The sequence below is a fragment of the Aquarana catesbeiana genome, linkage group LG03 (assembly GCF_042186555.1).
Source record: "Aquarana catesbeiana isolate 2022-GZ linkage group LG03, ASM4218655v1, whole genome shotgun sequence".
NCBI lineage: Eukaryota > Metazoa > Chordata > Amphibia > Anura > Ranidae > Aquarana > Aquarana catesbeiana.
Window position 1 is genome coordinate 631,058,126 of NC_133326.1, and position 24,765 is coordinate 631,082,890.

Sequence of the window (24,765 nt, forward strand, 5' to 3'; positions counted from 1 at the left end):
CCAGACTTGGTTGTTACTTTCCACAACAGTTACAGTTACAGTCTGATGTGTTGACTAATTATGTAACCATTTTATCACGAGAATTAACCTGAATGCATGTCCAGGTGTTTTCTTCCATTCCAGATCCTGAATCAGATACAGGAACACACCAACTACTGTCTGGAGATACTTGAGCCAAGTTATGATGGTCCATTCCAAGTTTTGCTGACCACAGCCACCTCAGTCAAGTTGGCCAGGAAGAACACCTGAATGCACGCTTATCACTGCAGGAGAGCGTGTTTTCGGGTGCTGCATATCCTTTTTCTGTTTGATCTAGGGGGGAGGGGCCCGGGAGGTGGCCATCACAAAAATGATAACATAATTACGTTTTAGTGTAACTCTTCAGGTACACATGTGACCACCTTTACCTTAGATTACTGTGACATAGTACCTTGTCCGTTTGACCCTTCATGGTGATGCCATTGGTACAGTGATATCCCTGACGGTAAGGACATATATGTATGCCACACAGACAGTTACTGGGGACAGAGTTGTGGTTTCTGTGGGGGCCAGTGGGTTGGAACATAGGGCCAGACTCGGCGACCACAGAGTGCATTAGAAAAAAAAAAAAAAGGAAGATGAAAATAGAAAGCCCCATATCCTAACCAAAGATACCCCTGATACATACACTGACCCAGCACACAGTCAGAGGAGGAAGCGAGCAGCTCTCTCCGGAAGCTTTGATCCTCATGTATACATACATGTCATAGGGGTTACAAGGGGGGTCCCTGATGAGTTTAAAGACAGGGATCATGTAAAAGCTGGTTTTGAGTCTTTGATCCCCATAACAACTGTCAGCAAGAATGTAGATTGGATTAACTACATGTCATGGATATGCAATAGAGTTTGTCAATCAGCATACCTGTCTCCATGTGTTCATCTCTAGAGACCAGCTGACCCTCACCTGATTGCTTTTGTAACCTCTCCTATAAGCATGGCCCCACCCCAGGCCCTATCAGGGAACCCTATATTAACCTGTGCACTGCAAGCCAGCAGTGCTGATCAACCACTGTGTGTTAGCCTCTGTGTGTACTTGCTATGTTTCCTACATCTGATTTCTGTTACCGACTTTGGCCTGTTCCCGACCATCCCTGTTTGCCTGTGACCCTGATGTTCCAGCCAGCTGCCTCCTTCCTCTTCTCCTGTAGTCTACCGTGAGCGTGAGCTGTGAGACCCTGGGGGCCGCGACCTGGAGCCAGACTGCAGCGCAGTCCATCCTCACCACTAGAGGCTCTGGTGAACACCTGCTGGCTCTTAGACTCCGCGCCCTGGGGAATCTATGCTCTAGCTCCCAGTGGGATCTGTGTCAGTGATCCAGTAGACCTGCTTCCCGAACCCCCCAGGGTTCAATCCGCAGCAGTCAGCCGTAGGGTCCACTACCTTGCGGTGCACTCCTGATCCCAACGGTGTGCATCTGTCACCCAGCCTCTAGGTGACCTGACACTACACATATTATAACCAACAGAGATTTGTAAATTACTCTAAAGATGCCCTCCAGGGAATTGCTGACCAGTTATCCCCCACTTCCTACATGACATTCCAGGACCTGATGGCCTTAGACATGGTGCTAGCTGGGAAAGGAGGTGTTTTGTAAAATCATAGGAAAAAACGGGAACCTGTTGTACATACATTCCTGATAATATTGGCCCAAATGGTAAGGTTACTCTAGCTATAAAGAAATTAGAAGATCTGTCACTGGAGTTGAAGAAGAACTCAGGTATCACAGACCCATGGGACCAATACTTTAGCTGGATGAGTGGGTGGCAGAAGGTGCTCGTCCAGATACGGGTAACGGTATTAATAATCCTGGTTCTTTTAGCCCTGATTGTATGCTGTATTCTACCTTTCGTAAAAAGTTAATGAACAAGGCTGTAGACAATAGCACACCTACATTTCTCCACCAAGAAGAAGAGGACCTCCTTATGATGGAAGATGACAAACCCTTCACTCCTCTACAGTCACTCCCTGTCCATAACCTCACAATCCTATAGGGTTATAGGGATAGATAGCGCCTGACTGCACCTCTCCAGCTGTATCGAGGAGGGAAGTGAACAGTTGCTGCCCAATTCTATATACAGCCTAAAAGAGTTGCTGAGGAGAAGGGCCAGGCCAAAGTGGGACCTTTAGTATTAGGGACAGAAAAGAGAAAATAGTCATTTTAGGGGGGATCGTGAAGGAATGTGATGTAGATAATAATAATAGTAATCTGAAAATGTCTATTTTCTTAATGTGCATACATATTTTTCTCCTTACTCATTATATAAGTATACAGGTTTGCTCTGTTCCTATATTTTCTCAAGATGGCGGGTACCCCCTACATCCCACACATCAGAAGAACGCGGAACTAAAGATAAAACCAAAGACAGTCAGACCTCGTTATGAACATTCTCCATTTTCTTTTTCTATCTTAACCAATGAGATGTACCTATTAGACTAACATAGCAATGACGTATTTGTGTGTATAAAACATTAACACCGCCTTGAATAAATTAGAAGTGTAAAAGGTAACGGTGCTGAGCGTGTCTCAGAGTGTTTACTTTTATATGCATGCATATCAACACTTTTCAAATTAGAGACAGCAGCAGATAACCTTGGGCTCGATTGGAGCTCTTAATCATTTCCATAACACACCCTGTATGTAGCACACTGTAAAACCATGCACTGTGTGTAGCGCACCCCTCAACTCTGCACTCTGTATGTAGTGTACTCTTCATTTCTGCACTCTGCATATTTTATAGGTACAAGGAAGCTTTGTTTTGATTAACCACGCCCCTCCCACTGTTAAGACTTTGGCGACACCCGCAATTTGCCGCAGCACACATAGCGTGCCACAGGTCACCCCTTGCCTTAACTGTACTTCATTTAGAAGTTCAAAAGTTGGGAGGTATGAGTAAGTGATGATTGTAGTTACCCCTCATGTGTCTAACATTTCACTAAATGTAACTCTATATCTACAGACATTGATGAATGTAAAGAAGACCCCTACATCTGTGCCCTTCACGGTACATGTAAAAACATAGATGGATCATACCGGTGTGACTGCATGAGTGGGTTCACCATCTCCTCCAATAATTGTATAGGTGAGTGTCATATTTTTATTCAGTCCCATATCCACCTATGTCTATTGTTTGCTGTTAGGCTTTTGATCTATGTCTTCTTCTGAAAAAAGTCTCTTTCTCTTTAGTGTTAGCATTTACTCCAAACACAATACCGTACAAAAAGGTGATCAGGTTTTCAAAATAAAAGCTGGAGACACCCTACTGACCACACCCACTTTTAATGGGATTGGGACCAGGGTGGAATAGGGGGCATGGCTAGTAATGGCACACCCTGCAAAATGGTGGGTGTGGCCAAGCTGTGCTAACAGTTGGAGAGAAATATCATTAAAGCGGAGGTCCACCCTAAAAAAAAACAAAAAAAAAAAAACATAAACACGCTCCTTAAAATAATTTAAAATCATTTGAAAAAAAATTTTTTTTACTTACCAGAAATGGCTGTTGCTAGGCAGATCATCCTAATCTGCCACTTCCTACTCCGCGGTTCTTGTCCTCCCTCACATTGTCTCCTGGGAGAGATGTGTGTGTCCCAGTAGACAGGCGTCCATTCACAAAGTGCCGCGCGACTCGCGCATGCGCAGTAGGAAACGGGCAGTGAAGCCGCAAGGCTCCTCTGCCTGTTTTCCTTCGTTAGGATGGCAGCGCTGCCATCCGATCCGGTGGACAGATCGACCTGGGGGGGCCCACATCGTGGGCTCGCTGGACAGGTAAGTGCCCTTATTAAAAGTCAGCAGCTACAGTGTTTGTAGTTGCTGACTTAAAAAAAAAAAAAAAAAAAACGGCCGGACCTCCACTTTAAGGAATGTAATTTTAAAAAACTGAGTGTACTCTGCTCTGGTCTTTAATGCAGTCCAGGGGTCAGGAGTAAGTAACGCACAGAATGTAAAGGACAAAAGCAATTATGCCAAAGTGTGACATCCAAGCAAAATTTTCCCTCCCCTCCCCATACAAACCTCACACCCCCAATTGACAAAGCCACCTCCAGCACAAATTCCCACTTGCCTTCCTGAATTGTACCCAAGGGACCCTGGCTTTGTGTTGCATTTGCTGGTAAGTTCATTGGGTCATGATGCCACAACTGCCCATGCTTTTTCTTGTATATGTCAGGTATGCTACATGGGCAAAAAATAGAAACAAAGTTCAGAGGTCAGTAGTAAGTGACGCAGAGGTCAGTAGTAAGTGACGCAGAGGTCAGAGGCTAGTAGTAAATGATTCAGAGGTCAGTAGTATTTATTGCAGAGTAAAGGGGTCAGCAGTAAGTGACGTTTAGAGGTCAGTAATATGTAACATAGAGTGCACAGCAAAGAGTCTGAATACTTAGGACCATGTGATATTTCAGTTTTTCTTTTTAATAAATCTGCAAAAATGTCAACAATTCTGTGTTTTTCTGTCAATATGGGGTGCTGTGTGTGTACATTAATGAGGAAAAAAATTAACTTAAATGATTTTAGCAAATGGCTGCAATATAACAGAGTGAAAAATTTAAGGGGGTCTGAATACTTTCCGTCCCCACTGTGTGTGTGTGTGTGTGTGTATGTATATGTATGTATATATGTATATATACTATATAACATTATTATGCATGATCTTTAAAGAAAACCCATACCAAGAGAAATATGTAGACCATTGTCTGTTCCTGAAAGTGACCCCATAGGGTTTGTGACAGGACAGCCCCATGCCACAAAGTAAAAGAATACTGGTGACGCCTAGGGTTCTCAGGTGAGAAGTTCCAGGGTGCATATCTCATAGGGAGGAAACAGGGTTTTCTATTACCTATGGGATTAGTAAATCATGGACTGGGTCCTGGAGCTCAGAGGCTTTGTAGAGACTTGAGAAGGATGAAGCCTCCAACCCTAGGCCTGCATTTTGCTAGTAACCAGCACACTGATTGTGTAGGCGTGTGTGTGTACGTTTTTTGTCAGGAAGATGACTGTAGCTCAGGGTTACTTTTTGTGCATCAGGAGACAGAGTCAGCGCTGCCAGTACAGACATGAGGAGTGTATGTCTAGGTTCTTGCCTGAGAGAGAGGCATTCTAACCAGGTGATCAACTGGAAGGAAAAAGGTAGTCTGTGTGGAAACAGGCGGAGGGGCTAAGCGCACCAAGGCAGCCAGCAGGCTGAAAAAAGTACAACCCTAATTCCAAAAAAGTTGGGATATGTAAAATCTGCATAAAAACAGTATGTCATGATTTGCAAATCTCATAAACCCAGATTTTATTTACAATAGAAAACAGAAAACATTTCAAATGTACCATTTTAACACCTTACCGTCCAGCCTATAGTAGAATGATCACCGGGCGGTAGCTTTACCATCCTGACTGGACACCATATGACACTCTTTGCATCGCGGCGCTCGAACACAGTGCATCATCGATCAGGGTAAAGAACCAATGACGTAGGCTCTTTACCATGTGATTAGCTGTGTCCAATCACAGTTTACATATAAACAAATGCCAGTAATCTGCATTTCCTTTCCTCAGCACTATCAGTGTCTTTCCAGTTACAGGGGACATATACACTGATAATCAGGGCCCTGACTATCAGTGCAGCCCCATCAATGCAGCATATCGGTATCCATCAGTGCAAAATATCAGTGCGGCCATATCAGTGCAGTCTCATCAGTGCCCATCCGTGCAGCTTATCAGTGCCCATCAAAGCAGCCTCATCAGTGCCCATCAAAGCAGCCTCATCAGTACCTATCAGTGCCCATCAGTGCAGCCTCATCGGTGCCCATCAATGCAGCCTCATTAGTGCCCATTAATGCAGCCTATCAGTGCCCATCAGTGCAGCCTCATCAGCGCACATCAGTGAAGAAGAAAAACTACTTATTTGCAAAATTGTATAACAAACGAAGAAAACGTTTTTTGGGGGTTTTTTCAAAATTTTCAGTCGTTTTTTATTTGTTTAGCCAAAAATAAAAATACCCAGTGGTGATTAAATACCACCAAAAGAAAGCTCTATCTGTCATATGGGTACAGTGTTGTATGACCGTGCAATTGTCATTTAAAATGCGACAACGCTGAAAGCTGAAAAAGCCTGAGCAGGAAAGTGCCCAGTATTGAAATTGTTATGAAAAAAAAAATAAAATAAGGTCATTTTGAAAATGATGGCAGCAACAAATCTCAAAAAGTTGGGACAGGGCAACAAATAGCTGGCAAAGTAAATGGTACTAACAAGGAAAAGCTGGAAGAACACTTTGCAACTATTTAGGGTTATTGGCAACAGGTTATGGGATTGAGTATAAAAAAGCATCTTGTGCTGGATTCACACTTATGCATTTTTAGTGCTTTTTGCAGATTTGCACTACAGTCCAGTTCAGTCCAGTTTCAGTCCAGTTTCACTACAGAACAGTTCCTATGGAACTTGTTCTGTAGTGAAAATCTGCAAAATGCAAAAAGCACTAAAAATGCATAGGTGTGAATCCATTCACACTAGCACGTTTTTTGATGCATTTTGCAGAAATGCATGGGAATTTTTTAACATGGGTTCCTATGGAACATGTTCACATCAATGCCTTTTTGTACCTCTGCGTTTTTGGAAAGGGTCAGGGACTTTTTTTCATGCAAAATGCAGCGTTTTGCATGTAATAGAATTCAATGGACCAGCATCAAAAACGCAAGTGCAGCGTTTTTGCAGCGTTTTTACAGCATTTTTGATACGTTTTGCGTTTTTGGCGTTTTTTTTTTTTTTTAGACTGTATACAGTCTAAAAAAAACTGTAAAATAAAAAAACACAAAACGCGGCAAAAACGCTGTAAAAACGCTGCTCAAAAATGTGGCAAGTATCACAAAAAAAACTCCAGAAACGCTCAAAAGCAACATGCATAGATGTGAATCGAGCCTTAGAGAGTCAGAGTTTCTTAGAAGTACAGATGGGCGGAGGTTCACCAATCTGTGAAAAGCTGCATCTAACAATTGTCAATTTCAAAATAATGATACTCAACGTAAAATTGCAAAGACTTTAAATATATAATCATCCACAGCACATAATATCATCAAAAGATTCTGAGAATCTGGAGAAATTTCTGTGCACAAGGGGCAAGGTCAAAACACAATATTGGATGCCTGTGATCAGTGCCTTAGATGGCACAGCCTCAAATGACACTGCATTAAAAACAGTAGGATTCTGTGATGGACATCAGTGCGTGGGCTCAGGAATCCTTCTAAAAATCACTGTCTGTGATCATAGTTCACTGTGCCATCCAAAAATGCAAGGTAAAGCTCTGTCATTCAAACAAGAAGCCATATCTGAACATGATCCAGGAGAGCCTCAATATTTTCTGGGCCAGAGCTCATTTAAAATGGTCTGTTGCAAAGTGGAAAACAATCTTTTTGGCAACTATGGGAGCTGCATCTGGACTAAAGAGGAGAAGGATCTTCCAGATCGTTATCAGCACTCAGTTCAAAAGCCTGCATCTCTGATAGCATGGGGATGCATAAGTGCACATGGAATGGACAGCTAATACATCTAGAAAAACACCATCGTGCTGAAAGATATATTCAGGTTTTAGTGCAGCATATGCACCCATCCAGACGATGACTTTTTTGGATGAAGTGGAAAAAAAGGAAAAAGAAACTGCTCATCGGTGAAGTGAACAAAACAATATCAAATAGAGCTGCGATTCCTCTATGTAACACAAGCACAGTAAAGATCAAATTGAAAAAACTTGAATTGTGCTAAAGAGGATTAGCGAGCATGCGTATGGTCACCAATCCAAATATTGAAAATTAGGTGAATAACCCTATTGGTGTATTGAACATGAAAATTCAAAATATACTAACAAAATAATGTTCCATCAAATATACAATAATACATATATAAAAAAAGTCCATATACGAAAAAGTGAGTGGATCACCCAAGTGATAGAAGAAGTGAGAAATCAAAAAAATTTGAAAAATCAGATGGACATAAAATCTTGCTGTAGGGGGCAAAGTGCTTGTTCCACCACTATGAATAGGGCTGGCCGCTTATCAGAAACACATGATCCCCCGTTACAGGGGATCAGAGAGAGCTGTTTGTAAATATTGATTCGGATCATGACCAATGGACCAGAAGTCTTGTACTAAGATGAAACATCAGGGACCTCAGGGAGCCCTACAGCAAGATTTTATGTCCATTTGATTTTTTGAATTTTTTTGATTTTTCACTTCTTCTATCATTTGGGTGATCCACTCACTTTTTCGTATATGGACTTTTTTATATATGTATCATTGTATATTTGATGGAACATTATTTTGTTATTATATTTTGAATTTTCATGTTTAATACACCAATAGGGTTATTCACCTAATTTTCAATATTTGGATTGGTGACCATACGCATGGTCGCTAATCCTCTTTAGCGCGATTCAACTTTTTTCCATTTTTTGGATGAAGGCCTTACATATTTCAGCAGGACAATGCTATACTGAATACTGCATCTATGACAACAGCATGGCTTCACAGTACAAGAGTCCGGGTGCCTAAATGGCCTACCTACAGTCTAGACCTTTCACCAATTGAAAATATTTGGCGCCTCTTGAAACGAAAAATATGACAAAGAAGACCCCGGACTGTTGAGCAGTTAGAATTCTATATCAGGCAAGAATGGGACAACACTCCTCTCCTAAAACTGGTCTCCTCATTTCCCAGACATGTACAGAGTGTTGTTAAAAGAAGAAGGGATGCTACACCGTGCTAAACATGGCCCTGTCCCAACTTTTTTGCAATGATTTTCCTAAAATGGTACATTTTCTCACATTAAGGACTTATTTACATCATCTGCAGAGACCTGCGTTTTTCTGCACTAGGAAAATGCAGGTCTCTGCAAGACACATAGATAACATTGTATTCTATGGGTCTGGTTGACACCAAACTGCTGGTTTGATGTGTGGTGCAGAGCTCTGAGGAATTATGAATCATGTCTGGAGTTTTCCGCACAGCTCCACACATTAACTTGGGGAAACTGACAGAACCGCTCTGCATCCATGTGACAGGTAGTGTAGAGGAGAAGAGAGCGGTGCTGTGTGTCCCAACTGCAGGGTAACAGATAAGGGGGGGGGGGGGCAGCAGGGAAAATTGGATGGTGGACAGGAGTGGGTGATCAGTGCGGGGGGGGGGGGGGTGCAATTACAGGACACCTCAGGGCCCATGTGCCACGCACACACTGCACACATTAATGGCTGATGCAGGAAAAATGCAGCTGTTAGGGATGTCTGGCTTTTTATGCCCCTTAATGCAGTTGTATGTTATTTATTGTGCCCATGCAATGCAGGCATTTATTATTTTTGTGAAGCATTCAGGGGCATTAAAAAAAGGCCTGCTCCTAGAGGTGTTTAGCAATTTTTTAATGCCTCTAAAAGCAGCTAATGGTATCCTATGTGTCGATGCACATTAGAAAGGCCAGAGGTGTTTTTTAAGCTCAGGCAGAAAAAAATCCTTTTGGTTTGCATTTTGAGAACATTGTTATGTTAGAAAAAAAATGCTAAATGCTCCTAAACACTACTAAACTCTCATAGACATTCTTAAATGCTCAAAAGGCCTCATGCACACTGGACATTTTTACAGCTACTGTATTTGGCTTCAGACGTTTTTTTTCTGCAGCCAATAAACTCCCCAGCATGTTCTCCTATGTGTCCATGAACACATAGGCTGTTATCAACAGTTTTTGGCAGGGGAGTTTTCTGGCTGGAAAAAAACAGAACTAGTGGGTTTTGAGAGGTGTTTTTTAGCTGCAAAACTGCTCTATCTCTTAAAGCTTAAAAACGCCATAATACGCTGAAAAACATGCCGTTTTGGCATTTATCAGCGTTTTTGAGCCATAAGCTTTTGTGGGATTTTGTTAAAAAAAAGCTAACAAACACTAATGTAAAAATGCTGAAAAACTCATTCTACAGCTACAGCTTTCCACAGCTAACGCTACTGGCTTTTTACTATCAATAATTTTTATTAATTTTAGGCAGGGGTCCTCAAACTACGGCCCGTGGGCCGAATCCAGCCCTCCAGCGTTTTTTATCCGGCCCACGGACTGCCCCTTTAACATCGCAGCACTCCCCCTGCCCTCTGCTACCTCCATCACACAGGATGGGAAACATGACAGGCCCGGACAAAGGACCTTCTGTGCTAAGAAGCAGGTGATTGGTTACTAGGCATCGGGGCGGTCCCAGGAACCAATCACCTGCCCCTCACTTTCAAAGTCCCGCCCTCCGTCCGGACCTACCATGCCTCGCGTCCTGCATGATACAGGTAAGTGCTGAGTGGGAGTGCTGTGACATTATACAAGGGGCGGCAGTGTAATATTGATGAGGGGAGTCTGTGATATGGGGGATCTGTGATATGGGGAGTCTGTGATGGGGGGGATCTGTGATGGGGGATCTGTGGTATGGGGGGATCTGTGATGGGGGATATGTAATATGGGGGGATCTGTGATGGGGGATCTCTGATATGGGGGATCTGTGATATGGGGGGATCTGTGCTATAGGGGGGATCTGTGATATGGGGAGTCTGTGATGGAGGATCTGTGATATGGGGGGATCTGTGATATGGGGGGGATATGTGATATGGGGGGATCTGTGATATGGAGGGGACATGTGATGGGGGATCTGTGATATAGGGGAGTCCGTGATATGGGGGGATCTGTGATGGGGGATCTGTGATGGGGGATCTGTGATATGGGGGGATCTGTGATATGGGGGAGTCTGTGATATGGGGGATCTGTGATGGGGAGATCTGTGATATGGGGGGATCTGTGATGGGGAGATCTGTGATATGGGGGGATCTGTGATGGGGAGTCTGTTATGGGGGGATCTGTGATAGGGAGATCTGTGATATGGGGGGATCTGTGATATGGGGAGTCTGTTATGGGGGAGTCTGTGATATGGGGGGATCTGTGATGGGGAGTCTGTTATGGGGGGATCTGTGATATGGGGGAGTCTGTGATATGGGGGAGTCTGTTATGGGGGAGTCTGTTATGGGGGAGATCTGTGATATGGGGAGTCTGTGATATGGGGGAGATCTGTGATATGGGGAGATCTGTGATATGGGGGGGATCTGTGATATGGGGGATCTGTGATATGGGGGGATCTGTGATATGGGGGATCTGTGATGGGGAGATCTGTGATATGGGGGGATCTGTGATGGGGAGTCTGTTATGGGGGGATCTGTGATGGGGAGATCTGTGATATGGGGGGATCTGTGATATGGGGAGTCTGTTATGGGGGAGTCTGTGATATGGGGGGATCTGTGATGGGGAGTCTGTTATGGGGGATCTGTGATATGGGGGGGTCTGTGATAAGGGGGAGTCTGTTATGGGGGAGATCTGTGATATGGGGAGATCTGTGATATGGGGAGATCTGTGATATGGGGAGTCTGTTATTGGGGAGATCTGTGATATGGGGAGATCTGTGATATGGTGGGATCTGTGATGGGGAGTATGTTATGGGGGGATCTGTGATATGGGGGAGTCTGTGATAGGGGGAGTCTGTTATGGGGGATCTGTGATGGGGAGATCTGTGATATGGGGGGATCTGTGATGGGGAGTCTGTTATGGGGTGATCTGTGATGGGGGAGTCTGTGATGGGGGAGTCTGTGATGGGGGAGTCTGTTGTGGGGGAGTCTGTTATGGGGGAGTCTGTGATAGGGGGAGTCTGTGATATGGGGGATCTGTGATCGGGAGTCTGTTATGGGGGGATCTGTGATGACGGAGTCTGTTATGGGGGATCTGTGATATGGGGGGATCTGTGATGGGGGAGTGTGTGCTATGGGGGGGGGACTGATATGGGGGATCTGTGATGGGGGAGTCTGTTATGGGGGGATCTGTGATATGGGGGGATCTGTGATGGGGGAGGGACTGATATGGGGGAGTCTGTTATGGGGGAGTCTGTTATGGGGGGATCTGTGATGGCGGAGTCTGTTATGGGGAAAGTCTGCGATGGGGGAAGTATGTGATATGGGGGAGTCTGTTATGGGGGGAATCTGTTATGTGGGGCTTTGTGATGGAGAGGAGTTTGTGTTGGGGGGCTTTGTGATGGGGGGATCTGTCATGGGGGGGCTTTGTTATGGGGTGAGTCTGTGATGGGGAGGGGGGGTCTGTGATTGGGAGTGGTTCTGTAATGAGGGGAGTCTGTGAAATACTGATAAGTTCATATTGATTACAATTGTTCTTTATTTTAAATATTGTACTGTTTTTTTTCCTGTTTTTTTTTTTTTTGCACTACAAATAAGATGTGTGCATAGGAATTAGTTCATATTTTTTTAAACTATAGTGCGGCCCCCCAACAGTCTGAGGGACCGTGAACTGGCCCCCTGTCTAAAAAGTTTGAGGACCCCTGATTTTAGGTGACAGAAATAGAAAAACAAAATATTCAGTACATTTCAAGCCTGACATCTTTAGTAACAATAACGTTCCTTGTTTTCCTACGTTCCATACAAACTAGTATAGTATTGTGATCTCACATTGTTATCGGTAGGCAAGGTTTAAGTAAGGGAGAAAGGTAGCATATTATCTTTGTGGTGTTGTACAAGAATCAATGAACACCCACGAGCGATCACTCTATTTTGTCGCCGTGGGTATTCCATTAGTTGCTTACAACAGACATTTAGTATGCAATAATCATTAGAATGTGATACAGAATTGTTAGTATGAGTCAGTCATCATAACTGTAGAAAAATAACATCAACATAACCAAAAACATAAAACATAAAACAGTCAAGGTGATATCCATTCACTTCGTTCGTAAACTAAAATAAGTACTTTTCACATATATGTCAGTTTTTCACTCTCCGATTATACCAATCTTTCCATGGGTCCCACTGCTCCTTTACCTTTCTATAATTCCCATTAGCTGATGCATGTAGTACTTCATATGATCCATTAGTTTGTGTGGTTTGTATTATTTCTGATAGTGTAGGGACATTTACTTCCCTCCATTTTCTCAGGATAGATATTCTAGCAGCCAGCAAGATGTGTGAAATTAGTACTTTGTATGGTGAGGGGATAGTGTGTAAATCCAAAGATATCAACGCCATCCCTGGAGATAATGATTGTTTTGTGCCTGTGATGTCAAACCTTTCTACTTGTGACCACAAATCTCTCAGTTTTGGACAAAACCAGAGTATATGAATCAGTGTGCCAGTATTTCCACAATCTCTCCAGCAACTTGGTGAGGCTCCCGGAAATATTTTTGCTATGTGATGTGGAGTCAGGTACCATCTCAATAGTATTTTTTGTTGCATTTCGCCTAAATTGGTGCTTTTAGTGGATGTATGTATAAGGCGAAGTGATTTTTCCCAGTGATGGGGTGTATATTCCTTTCCTATATCCTGTTCCCATGCAAGCATGGACTCTGTTTTTGTACATATATTTTTTTCTTAGAGTCTCGAGTATATCAGTGATATACCTTTCCGTGTGTTTGAGTTTGTCTGATAAAATTGAGTCAGTTTTTCTGGTAGTGTTATGGTTAGATGTGGGTTCCTTGTTATTAGATGGGCTAATTGTGTGTATCTGAAGAGCTTGGTGTAAGGTATTAGATAGTCTTATTGTAATTTAGAGAATGTCTTTACTGATGGACCTTCCATAATTTCGTCTAGGTGATATATTCCCTTTGACTGCCAACCAGTTATATTGAGGTCTGGAATGATATGTGTGTATGCTGATATTGGGAACTTCAACGGTGTTACTCTGCCACTCCAGTTTCAATAACTGCATAGGTGTGTCCATGCTCTCACTGATGCTAGTATAGGAGGGGTTAGCTTTTTGTATAGAGATTTGGTGTGATGGGTAGTTAGAAGGAAATCTTTAAGATTTCCTTTGGGGATTTGTGTACTTTCAATATCCTTCCATACTGTGTTGGTGTCTGCTCTCATCCAATGTTGAAGCTGGGTAAGGATTGTTGCAAAATAGTAATCCTGTCAATGCACATGTCCTATTCCTCCTACTTTCCTGTGTTTGATCAATCTATTAAAGGCGCATCTTGCTCTTTTCCCTTGCCATAGGAATTTGTTTATGATAGATTGTAGGGAATTAAAAAATAAGTTGGGAAGTGGGATTGGTAGTGTTCTGAAAAGATATAGCAGCTGATGGAGTATCTGCAGCTTAAAGGCTGCCAGTCTGCCAAGCCGTGACAATTCATTATGAGCTATTGTTTTTAATCTGGCCCCCATTAAGTGTATGAAGGGTGTATAGTTTGCCGACATTAGGTCTTCTGTTCTGGATGTTAGGGTTATACCTAGATACTTAATGCCATCTTTTTTCCAGATGTAGGGGAATTTTTGTTTCAATTCCTGACTGTCTTTGTCTGGGATGCCTAGATTTAGTATGTAGGATTTTGTTTCATTGATTTTATAATATGATACTTTGTTAAAGAAAAGTAATGCTTCATGTTCTGAGGGGAGAGAGATGTTCGAGTTGGTGAGCATTAATATTATATTGGCAAAAAGACTTATGGTATGGGTTCTTGAGCCAATTTGTATGCCTGCTATCTGTGGGTGTGACCGTATGTGGGTTGCAAGTGGTTCCATTAGAAGATTAAAAATTAAAGGGGATAGGGGGCAGCCCTGTCTGGTTCCATTAATAATAGTAAATGGTGTAGACAGAGCACCAGAGATGTAGACTCGTGCTGGTGGAGTGGAATAAAGAGCCATTATGGCACTATATATAGGACCCACAAATCCGAATTTATCCAATACCAATGCTAGAAAATTCCAGTGTATCCTGTCGAACGCCTTCTCCGCATCCAACGCGAGGAGCAGAGAAGGCGTTCGATGTTCCCCAGCCACATGGATAACATCTATTAGAAAAGAAAGAAGGACCAGCATAGCCTGATGAGGGAGCACGCATGCTCCAAACGCGAAGCACCGTCCGCCTCACCCCGCTCCCAAAAGTGAAGACGCAGGTCAGCACGGCGCTCCACGGAGGATCCATGACCGACATCCTGGCCGCCCGGAGGCTCTGAGGACCCTCGGCACTACTGGAACAGCTACAAGGACCCAGGTCACAGGACTCACATCCCAGGAACCCCCCCCCCACTGGCCCGTGACACCCACATCCCCCGAGAGCACGCAGATGAAACTACTTTACATGCTGGTTTTTAGCAACTCAAATGTGAGTGTTTTTATCTATTGTAATAAATATTTTTAACATACATGCTGCACTTAGAAGGCGCCGTCCTTCTTTCTTTTTTATTGTTCCAGAGCTTCTTCTAGCTTTTATAGACTGGCTGCCTTCCATTTATTCAGCATCATTTTATCCTTACATGGATTAATACCTGAACTTGTTGTGAAACATTAACCACCACCATCAAGTTCCCCCTCTCAGGAACCCCCAACCCATTCCCTTCCCCCCACCATTTTTAGTTATATGTACTCGGCTACCTCCATTGTGCGCCATATTAACCCCTTGATCATTTATTTATAACATCTTTTAGGTGTGTCGTAGCTTCTGCTGTCTGTCTACCTTTGGTAAACCCAGATTGGTCTATATCAATAAGAGAAGGCAATATATTTACTAACCATTCTGCTAGTAGCTTTGCATATATCTTGATGTCATTATTCCGTAAATATATAGGCCTGAAGTTTTGTGGGGAGTCAGGTTCTTTTCCCGGTTTCGGCAAAGCCACTATCAAAGCCTGTAACATGTCCGGAGGAAATGAGGAGGCAGCGGCAGAGTCAAACATCCTCACCAAATGTGGTGTTAAGATGTCTTGGAATGTCTTATAATATTCTCCCGTGAACCCATCAGGTCCAGTGGATTTGTTTGTCGGTAAAGATAGTATAATTTTCTTTACTTCTTCATTAGTAATGGGAGAGTTAAGGTCTTTGAGATGCTCCTGAGTGAGTTTGGGGAGAGAAATTTGTTCAAGAAATGATTTAATAATCTCTGGTGTCGGCTGTGGTGCTGTGGTATCATCTTTGATGTTGTAGAGTGGGCTGTAATATTGGATGAATGCATCTGCTATTTGTTGTGGGTGGTATTGTTTGGTATGTGTAACGGGGTGCTTTATAAAGGGGATTTGGGTTTTGCATCTATGGCCTTTAAGTTTGTTTGCTAAAAGTTTCCCTGCTTTATTTCCGCTGGTGTAGTAGGATAATTTGAGTCTCCTGGTGGCCTTTTCAAAGTCATCCATAAACAGGAGTCTCAAATCATTACGAAGGTGTGACAATGATTCTGTCAATTTATGAGAGGTGTGTATCATGTTTTGTTTCTTAATGTGATCTATCTGGGAGATTAGTGAATCAACCTGGTGCTGCCTCCTCCTTTTGCTTCTAGCCCCTTGTTGAATCAGGATTCCCCTTGCGAATGCCTTGTGTGCATTCCATACGGCAAAAGGGCAAGAGACTGAATCTTGATTGAACTCAAAAAATTCTATAATTTGTTTTGTTATGTAAGATCTGGTAGGATCATCCCGAAACAGTTTAGAGTTATGCCCCGTACACACGGTCGGATTTTCCGATGGAAAATTTCCGATCGGAGCGTGTTGTCGGAAATTCCGACCGTGTGTGGGCTCCATCGGACATTTTCCATCGGATTTTCCGACACACATAGTCGGAGAGCAGGAGATAAAATTTTCCGACAACAAAATCTGATCGTGTCAATTCCGACCGTGTGTGGCCTGTTCCGACACACAAAGTGCCACGCATGCTCAGAAGAAATTCCAAGACGGAACAGCTCGTTCTGGTAAACTTAGCGTTCGCAATGGATACAGCACTTTCGTCACGCTGCAATGTTAAAAATGGTTTAATACAGCGCACTCTCTTCTTCTTTATAATGTGACAAGAATTAAGTAGTTTTGCTGCTCATATTCACACACACTTCTCACAAAGTTTTATTTTTGTTTTTTTATTGGGATTCCCTGAATATATTGTTATTAGTTGTCACATCTGACAGATTTTTTTTTTTTTATTTAATTTTTTTGGGGATTTTAAGCCTTTTTTTTAGTTAATGTTTGGATTTTTTCAAAGGCTGATCTTTGTTCAATGTTATTTTTATTTTTACTCCAGAATATTTTTGTGTGTGTTTTGTGTGTCAAGTTACCCCAACACCATTGATATCTTTTATTATTTAATCTCAAGGAGATTGTTTGTTGTTGGTGTCCCTTGTTCATTTCACATTGTATATTTGAAATGTACCTGAATCCTCACAAACAAACTGTCATTTTTGAAGTAAAACACATAGGAGAGTATAATTCAAAACAAAAATCCTTTATTAAGGGATCAGAACCAAACAAAGAGGAAGGCAACACTGGATCAACATGAGAAATTAGCGAAGCCTGGGACCCCCAGGGCAGACATCAATTCTTGAACATCAAAATTGGTGGCCTGAGGAGTCCATATGTAAGGGAGGGCAGCCTGGTCCAGAAGTCCCAGAGATCCGGATAGCAGCAGATGACATCTGTGTCCCCAGGCTGTGGTACCACAAGAGGCTGCACTTTTTGGCCGACCAGACTGGATCCAGGGTCCTCACTTTCTGGTCTTCCTTTCACGCTTCCTTCCCGGCTGTGGCTGTGCTGTTGGAGATGTGGCAGGAGGAGGAGTAGGACCTGGAGGAGGAGGAGGACTGGGAGGACCTGGAGGAGAGGGAGGAGGAGGAGGAGGACCTGCAGGAGGAGGAGGAGGACCATCGCAAAGGTGTGTCTGAGCTGTCATTTGGCCCCTCATACCTTTGTTAAGAGCCTCCAATATGAGCGCCTCACACAAGACTTGTTGGCCCTCCTACATCCTCTGCATTTTATATGCAATGACGGCAGCAATGTCCTCCTCCACGGTCTGTCGTGCTCCCAGGACCTCTGTAGCCCTCCAAAAGAGTCCTCCGGTAGCCTCCTCTAGGGCACTCCTCCTACTGCCACTTTCTCTTTTCAGTTGGGGTGGAGGGACCTGCAGATCAGCCAGCCGGCTCGGCCCGGCCACCTCCTGGCTGAGACTTCCCTGTGTATGAAAAAGGGACATGGTTTTAGTTGTTGCTTCATCAATCACAATCCTAAATTAGTACTCCCAACTAACATCTAGTTAACATCATTGATTGTACAACCAGAAATATTTAGAGGAATGCTATACCTGGCTCAATCTGGGCTCCTCCACATGTGGCCTGGAAGGCCCAGGTTGGGCGTCAGAAGCCTCAGCCGGGGGGGAAGGAAGCGTGGAAGGAAGACTGGAGAGGGATGGCCTGGGTTCAGTCTGGCCTGCCAGAAAATGCAGCCTGTCGTAGTACAACATCCTGGGGACATAGATGTCATCTGCTGCTCCGGATCTCTGTGAATCCAGGACTTTCTTGCGCTCCCTTAGATATGTACTCCTCAGGCCACCAATGAAAATCTTTAAATAGCTGATGTCTGCCGTGGGGATCACCTGCTTCACAATTTCACACAATTGCACCAGTGCTGCCTTCCTCTTTGCTTGGTTCTTGAAATGGGGGTGTTTAATCTCCCACAGACAGGGCAGCTCCCTTAAGATATCTATGAATACTGACATGAAGTCATTGTCTTTCACTAAGATATCCATGTTCACTGCAAGACACAACACAAGACAAAGCCTAATGTCAGACAAAACTCTCCTAATCTTGTTACAATATAGGCTTCAATGTAGAAGCAGTATAGGCACAAGTTTGTCTCTTACCTTCGTTCTTACGATCGGCGCGTCCGATGCTCCTTCCTCTGCTCACAGATCATATGTAATACGCACGCGTGTTACGCTTTATACACACTGCGCATGCGTGTAACTCCGCCCGCCCCTGACGTTCTTTCTAGTCTATTCCCCGCCCCTTTTCGTTCGGCGCAGTGGGTGAAGAGCACATTGCGGAGTCAGAGCAGGTGCGTGCTAATTATAGCAACGAGGAGGAGGAAAGCCCGGATCCGGACACGTCCCGATCCAGAAGGAGACGTTTTAAGGCCACAAATATGTCCTTTGGGGAGATGTTGGGGATGGTCGACATCATGAAGAAGTCCGACTATGACGGAAAGTATGGGCCTTACCCCAACCCCAATATCAGAAAGGCCAAGATCATGGCGAAAGTGATCAAAAGTCTGCAGAAGAATTTCGGGGTACGACGATCGAAAGATCAGCTCAGGAAGCGGTGGTCGGACCTAAAATTGAGAGAGCCAGAGCAGTACCGAAAGATCCGTAGAGTGCTGCAAAAAAGTAAGTAGATGTGCTGTGTTCCTATTCTTTCTGTCTTTATTGCGTTCGTGCTGCTCCATATGCTTTTATTAATTGTAACGTTTAAAAGGGCAACTTTAATGTTCATGGGCCCATTATTCGTTCGTATCAAACATTTTTCTTTCGGCCTCTAAAACACCATTGTTTAGGCCATATGCATTTTCCCACATTTTTTTTGGGCCTACTTGGATGCCAAATAGTTGTTTGTGTAGATGGGTTTGTTACTAGAATGAAATGCCAACTAGATTGTGTGTAAGGAGAGGACACTGAGCAGCTGTTTTCACATCTGGACACTGGAGCATTAGTGTGGGACACAAGAACAACATTTTTATTAGGGGGCCACACAGGTGCTCCAGTGTATACTATAGGGGGGTCTCCATCTGTGAAGCTTGTACTAAACAGGTAAAGTATTGCAGCTTGACAAAGGCCAATAAAAAAATACATCTTGGAACTCGGCTAAAATAGACAATTGTACACCACTTCCAAGCAATGTTTCCTATTTCTAGTTCTGCCATCAAATATCTGTGTGCTAATTATACCACTTTTGTTTTACATAGGGGAGAAAAGACTCGGAGGACACCCCTCATCCGAGGAGACCAGAGACCCCCCACCTCTGGAAGAAGGGGAACTAACACCAACACAAGCTGAGCAGGAGGAAGAAGAAGATGTGGTGGAGACTGGCACCACAACAGGTGAGTGTCTGCGACCACAGGCTCAGGTAAAAGAGATGGATGGTGGCAGATTTTTGATACCTGCTTTTGTTTTGTTTCTCTCTTTTTAGGTGATCGTGATCCAGAACGTTTCACATCAGAAAGTGCCCAGATCCTGATCGGGGAGATCATGGGGTGTAATGTAGAACTGCAAAACATACAGCAAAAAATAAATGATGTGATTAAAAAAAATAATAACATCATTGATGTTTTGGGGCGAATTTAAAACCCCACAAAATCACTTTTTGGATTGTGGTCCAATCTTTTAAAACTTTTTGCAATGTTTTGAAAAGCCAAATTTGGAGGATGCACACAGTGTGCCAACATGTGCTATCTGCCATCACGGGAGATCAATGGACGCGTTTTGGGGGTGCAACCCCTTCCTCAATTATAAAGTAGCGTTGAGGAAGGGCTTGCTCCCCCAAAACACGTCCCTTGATCCCCCCTGATGGCAGATAGCACATGTTGACATTCGTAAATTGGTGTGCATCTTCCAAATTTGGCTTTTCCAGGGGTGATTTCCCCCCATCTGAACGCTATATCAAACCCAGTTCCTAAATACTGATGTCTGATATAGCCTTCAGGTTTTACCTAATGTGAACTTTGTAAGTTCAAGTTTTTTGTCTTTCTTGTTGGTGTTACACAGGCCTGTTTTATCTGAAATGGACATTTCGATTTTTGATAATGCTACTGCAAAAATTGTTATACAACAAACATGTTGGTTTGTTTTAAAAACCTTTGGTAAATGCACATGTGATTGTGCAGGTATAAAAAAGTTGCTTACTCAAGAATGTGTGGATTATTGTCACTACAATACAACACTTTTGGGGTGATGTAATTGCTGTTTTCAGCAAAAATGGGAGTTATTTCCTAAGGGCAAATCCTCTTTGCACTACAAGTGCAGTTTCAGTGCAGTTGCAAGTGCACTTGTAGTGAAATTTGTTTTTGCATTTAGTAAATAACAGCCAACAGTGCTTTGTATAAGGTTACACAATCACGACATTTTCTGGACTCAACACATTTCTGTCAGGGTCAGCTAAAACAAACACAAGCAGTAAATGTCCACCAAGAATTTCTTTTTTTTTTATTATAAAAAGGCTTCACAGATTGTCTGGCATATTGATAGCCCCCCTACCCGCACAGAACTCCAGGTAGCGTAACCGGACATCACGGGCACTCAGGGAGGGCAAGCCAGGATGGCCACTTTCAAGCGCCGTCAGTGTGGTTTGATGTAGGATTCCGGCCTCAGGCCCAACTAAGCCAGCATAGTTGGCCGAATGTTTCCTTAAAAAGTTATGGAGAACACAGCACGCCAGTATAATATGGTTCAGTTTATACTCCGCCATATGGATGGGTGTCAGAAATAGTCGAAACCGGCTGGCCAGGATTCCAAATGTGTTCTCCACCACTCTTCGGGCTCTGGCCAGCCGGTAATTAAAAACCCTCTGTTCCGGGGTGAGGGTCCTCATTGGGAATGGCCGCATCAGGTGGTCCCCCAGCGCAAACGCTTCATCAGCAACGAACACAAATGGGAGTCCTTCCACATTGTCCTCTGGAGCTGGCAAGTCCAAGCTGCCATTCTGGAGACACCTGTAGAACTCCGTCTGGGCGATGACTCCACCATCGGACATCCGGCCATTCTTCCCCACGTCCACATAAAAGAAGTCGTAATTAGCCGACACCACCGCCAACATCACTATACTATTAAACCCCTTGTAATTATAATAGTACGTCCCCGAGTTGGGTGGTGGGACGATGTGGACGTGTTTCCCATCAATTGCCCCTCCGCAGTTAGGAAAGTCCCACCGCTCGGCAAAGTGGGAGGCCACAGTCTGCCATTCCTGTGGCGTGGAAGGAAACTGTTGAGGAAAAAACAATAAACATTACTATTTTTACTCTGAAACATGGCAAGCAGATTATACACAAACATTATGGGGCAACCTCCAGATAGCATTTACTAAGGGGAATTTAACAAGGCCAAAGTATAAGGTACACCTATCATATTCCCCCTCCCCCCCTCTCATGGGCCATTTCTAACATTATAGGGGGTGTGTGGAAATCTTGGACAGGTAACCCTCTTCACTTCATTGAGAGATGAATGCCTAAATAATGGGTATTACTTTGAACAGCCCCTCCTTAGTTACACTATTGGCAGACCACTGGACAGGTAAGAAGTGTCATAATACAAAGATATAAATACACATTGTACACATTTGAGGACATTTGAACATTCGGCTATTACCTATCAAGATAATAATAGGATACAAAAACTTTAAACAGTACCATTGGAAAGTATACAGGCAGGCCCTTGCACTACATGCTTTGGGGAATTCATCCATAAATCTGAGCACTAAAGAGTTGGGTATAGTGTGTATGGGTTTGGCAAAGTCAGCAGATAGATGATTGAGGATAGATAGAGAATTGGGATCAGCTGACTTAGCAGTTGGGGGAGGGAGGGTTACTAAAAATTATTTGGGGACACCACAAAAAAAAACCTCTGGCACTCTGCCTGAATTTAAATCAAAAATAACATTTCAAAACATTTTAGGGGGTGTTTGGGGTAAAGCACTACTATGGAGCTGATAAAATACATTGTTAAGTGACTACATGAGGTGAATATAGGCCAGGAGACACCATGCTGGGGAGGTTAGTGAAGGGCAAATATGTATGAAGGACATAAAATAATAATTACATAAAAATCCAGCATGCATGAGGACAAAGGGGACATTCACAGCATATTCCAATCATGGTAATTAGGGAATGAGGAAACAAATACAAGATATTACCAAACATTCAATACAATAAAATGTGAGATTAAAGGATAAAAATCTTACCTTCATATACTCCTTCTGCAGGACCTGGATGATGGCAGAACAGGTCTCTGGGATAATGATCCCCAGAGCCTGGGGGGAGATGCCTGTCGAGAACTTCAAGTCCTGCAGACTTCTCCCTGTGGCCAAATACCGCAGGGTAGCGACCAACCTCTGCTCCGGAGTTATGGCTTGCCTCATGCAGGTATCCTGCCTGCTGATATAGGGGGTCAGCGAAGCCAACAAACTGTGAAATACGGGGTCCGTCATCCGGAGAAAGTTCCTGAAATCATCAGGATTATTCTCACGGATCTCACGGAGCAAAGGCATATGAGAGAACTGGTCACGCTGAAGCAACCAATTTTTGGTCCATGAACTCCTCCCCATCCTGTTCATGGACTGGACTTGTGTCAAGGTCAGGACCCCAACACCAAGCTCCCGCACAGCACGAACTCTACGAGGAGTACGCATACAAAACATGGCTAGAAAACGGTCGGCTGCTCAGAACGAAGTAACAGAACGCACTGAAGAACAGCAAGGCCTGTGAAGAGCGACCTGAAAAACAGTAACGAACGAACAAGAATACAATGACTAAGTCACGCGGAACTTGCTTGCACGCACTGAAGAGCAGATACAAACCCACAAGCACAAACTGAATGGCAGAAAACGATCTGAAAGCCACAAGTCTGAAAAAGCGCGAATCGTCTCTCACCAAACTTTTACTAACACGAGATTAGCAAAAGGAGCCTAAAGGGTGCCGCGCTTGGTTCTGAACTGGCCTTTTCTAGTCTCGTCGTACGTGGTGTACGTGACCGCGTGGTTGGCGATCGGAAATTCCGACAACTTTGTGCGACCGTGTGTAGACAAAATAAGTTTGAGCCAACATCCGTCGGAAAAAATCCTAGGATTTTGTTGTCGGAATGTCCGAACAAAAATCCGACCGTGTGTACGCCCTATTAGCCCTCCACACAAAGGTAGGTCCATGCATGGAGGGGTCCCCCACCACCAATATTACTGAGGCATGATCAGACCAGGTGATATTATTAATTTTAGCTGTTTTACATTTGAATAGCACTTTTTTGTCCACCAAAAATAAATCGATTCTACTATAGGATTTATGGATATTGGGAAAAAATGAGTAGTCCCGTTCGCTAGCATTTATGCATCTCCAAGCATCATATAGTTCGTAGGACCGTAGTGCAGCCTTCAGAGATGGTGGAGAATGTTTTGGTTTAGCTGTCCATCATCGGATCTGGGGTAATATTGAAATCTCCACACATCACCAATAGTCCCTTTTGTACCTTGCATATTTTTCGCATTATCTTATGGAAGAATTTTATTTGTCTGGTATTAGGTGCATCTATGTTGACAATCATATAAGTGGTGGAATTAACATCACAAATCAAAATAATAAATCTCCCTTGTGGATCACAAATAATCTCGTGGGTATTGAAGGCTACGGTATCTCTTATTGCTATCAACACTCCCTTCCGTTTAGTATCCACATTGGAATTAAAAATAAATGGGAACTTGGAGTGAGAGCATTTAGGTGGTGATGATACACAAAAGTGTTTCTTGGACACACAATACTTGTGTTGCAGAGCCTACCTCCATAGGGATCTTCTCTTCGCTGAAAGGTTGAGTCCTTTTGCATTAATGTTATAAAATTAATAGCCATTTTGGGAGTTGATTGAGTGATGTGTGGTGGGTATTTTGCAGTAACCACTTACTGTTAGCAGGATTACGCCTTTTTTCCTATGGAAAAGTGGGTCTTGTGGACTTCTCAGCGCCCAGGTTGGTTTTGCAAGTATGATTCCGTTCGGTACAAGAACATGAAGGTTATTCTTGACTGTTAAAAGTAAAAAAAAAATAAACATCTGAACAGAATTTAGAAAAAAACAGAGGCTATAAACCTAACAGTAGTAAGAAAAGAATGGGTGTGGCACATAGCCACTCAATATTTAGTGAGGAGAAAGGTGTTCTTCAAGACCAACAAAGGAGAACAGTTCAAATTGGAAGAGACTCT

At 43.4% G+C, this 24,765-nt stretch overlaps 1 protein-coding gene across 1 annotated transcript in view; it reads left to right on the forward strand.

Annotated features, from left to right (window-relative positions):
* The window catches only part of LOC141133221 (adhesion G protein-coupled receptor E3-like), a 348,306-nt gene that overhangs the window by 53,886 nt on the left and 269,655 nt on the right, over positions 1-24,765 (forward strand). The window contains exon 5 of the mRNA XM_073622460.1: positions 2,997-3,119. Coding sequence (XP_073478561.1) covers positions 2,997-3,119 — 123 coding nt within the window. The remainder of the gene's footprint in view (positions 1-2,996; positions 3,120-24,765) is intronic.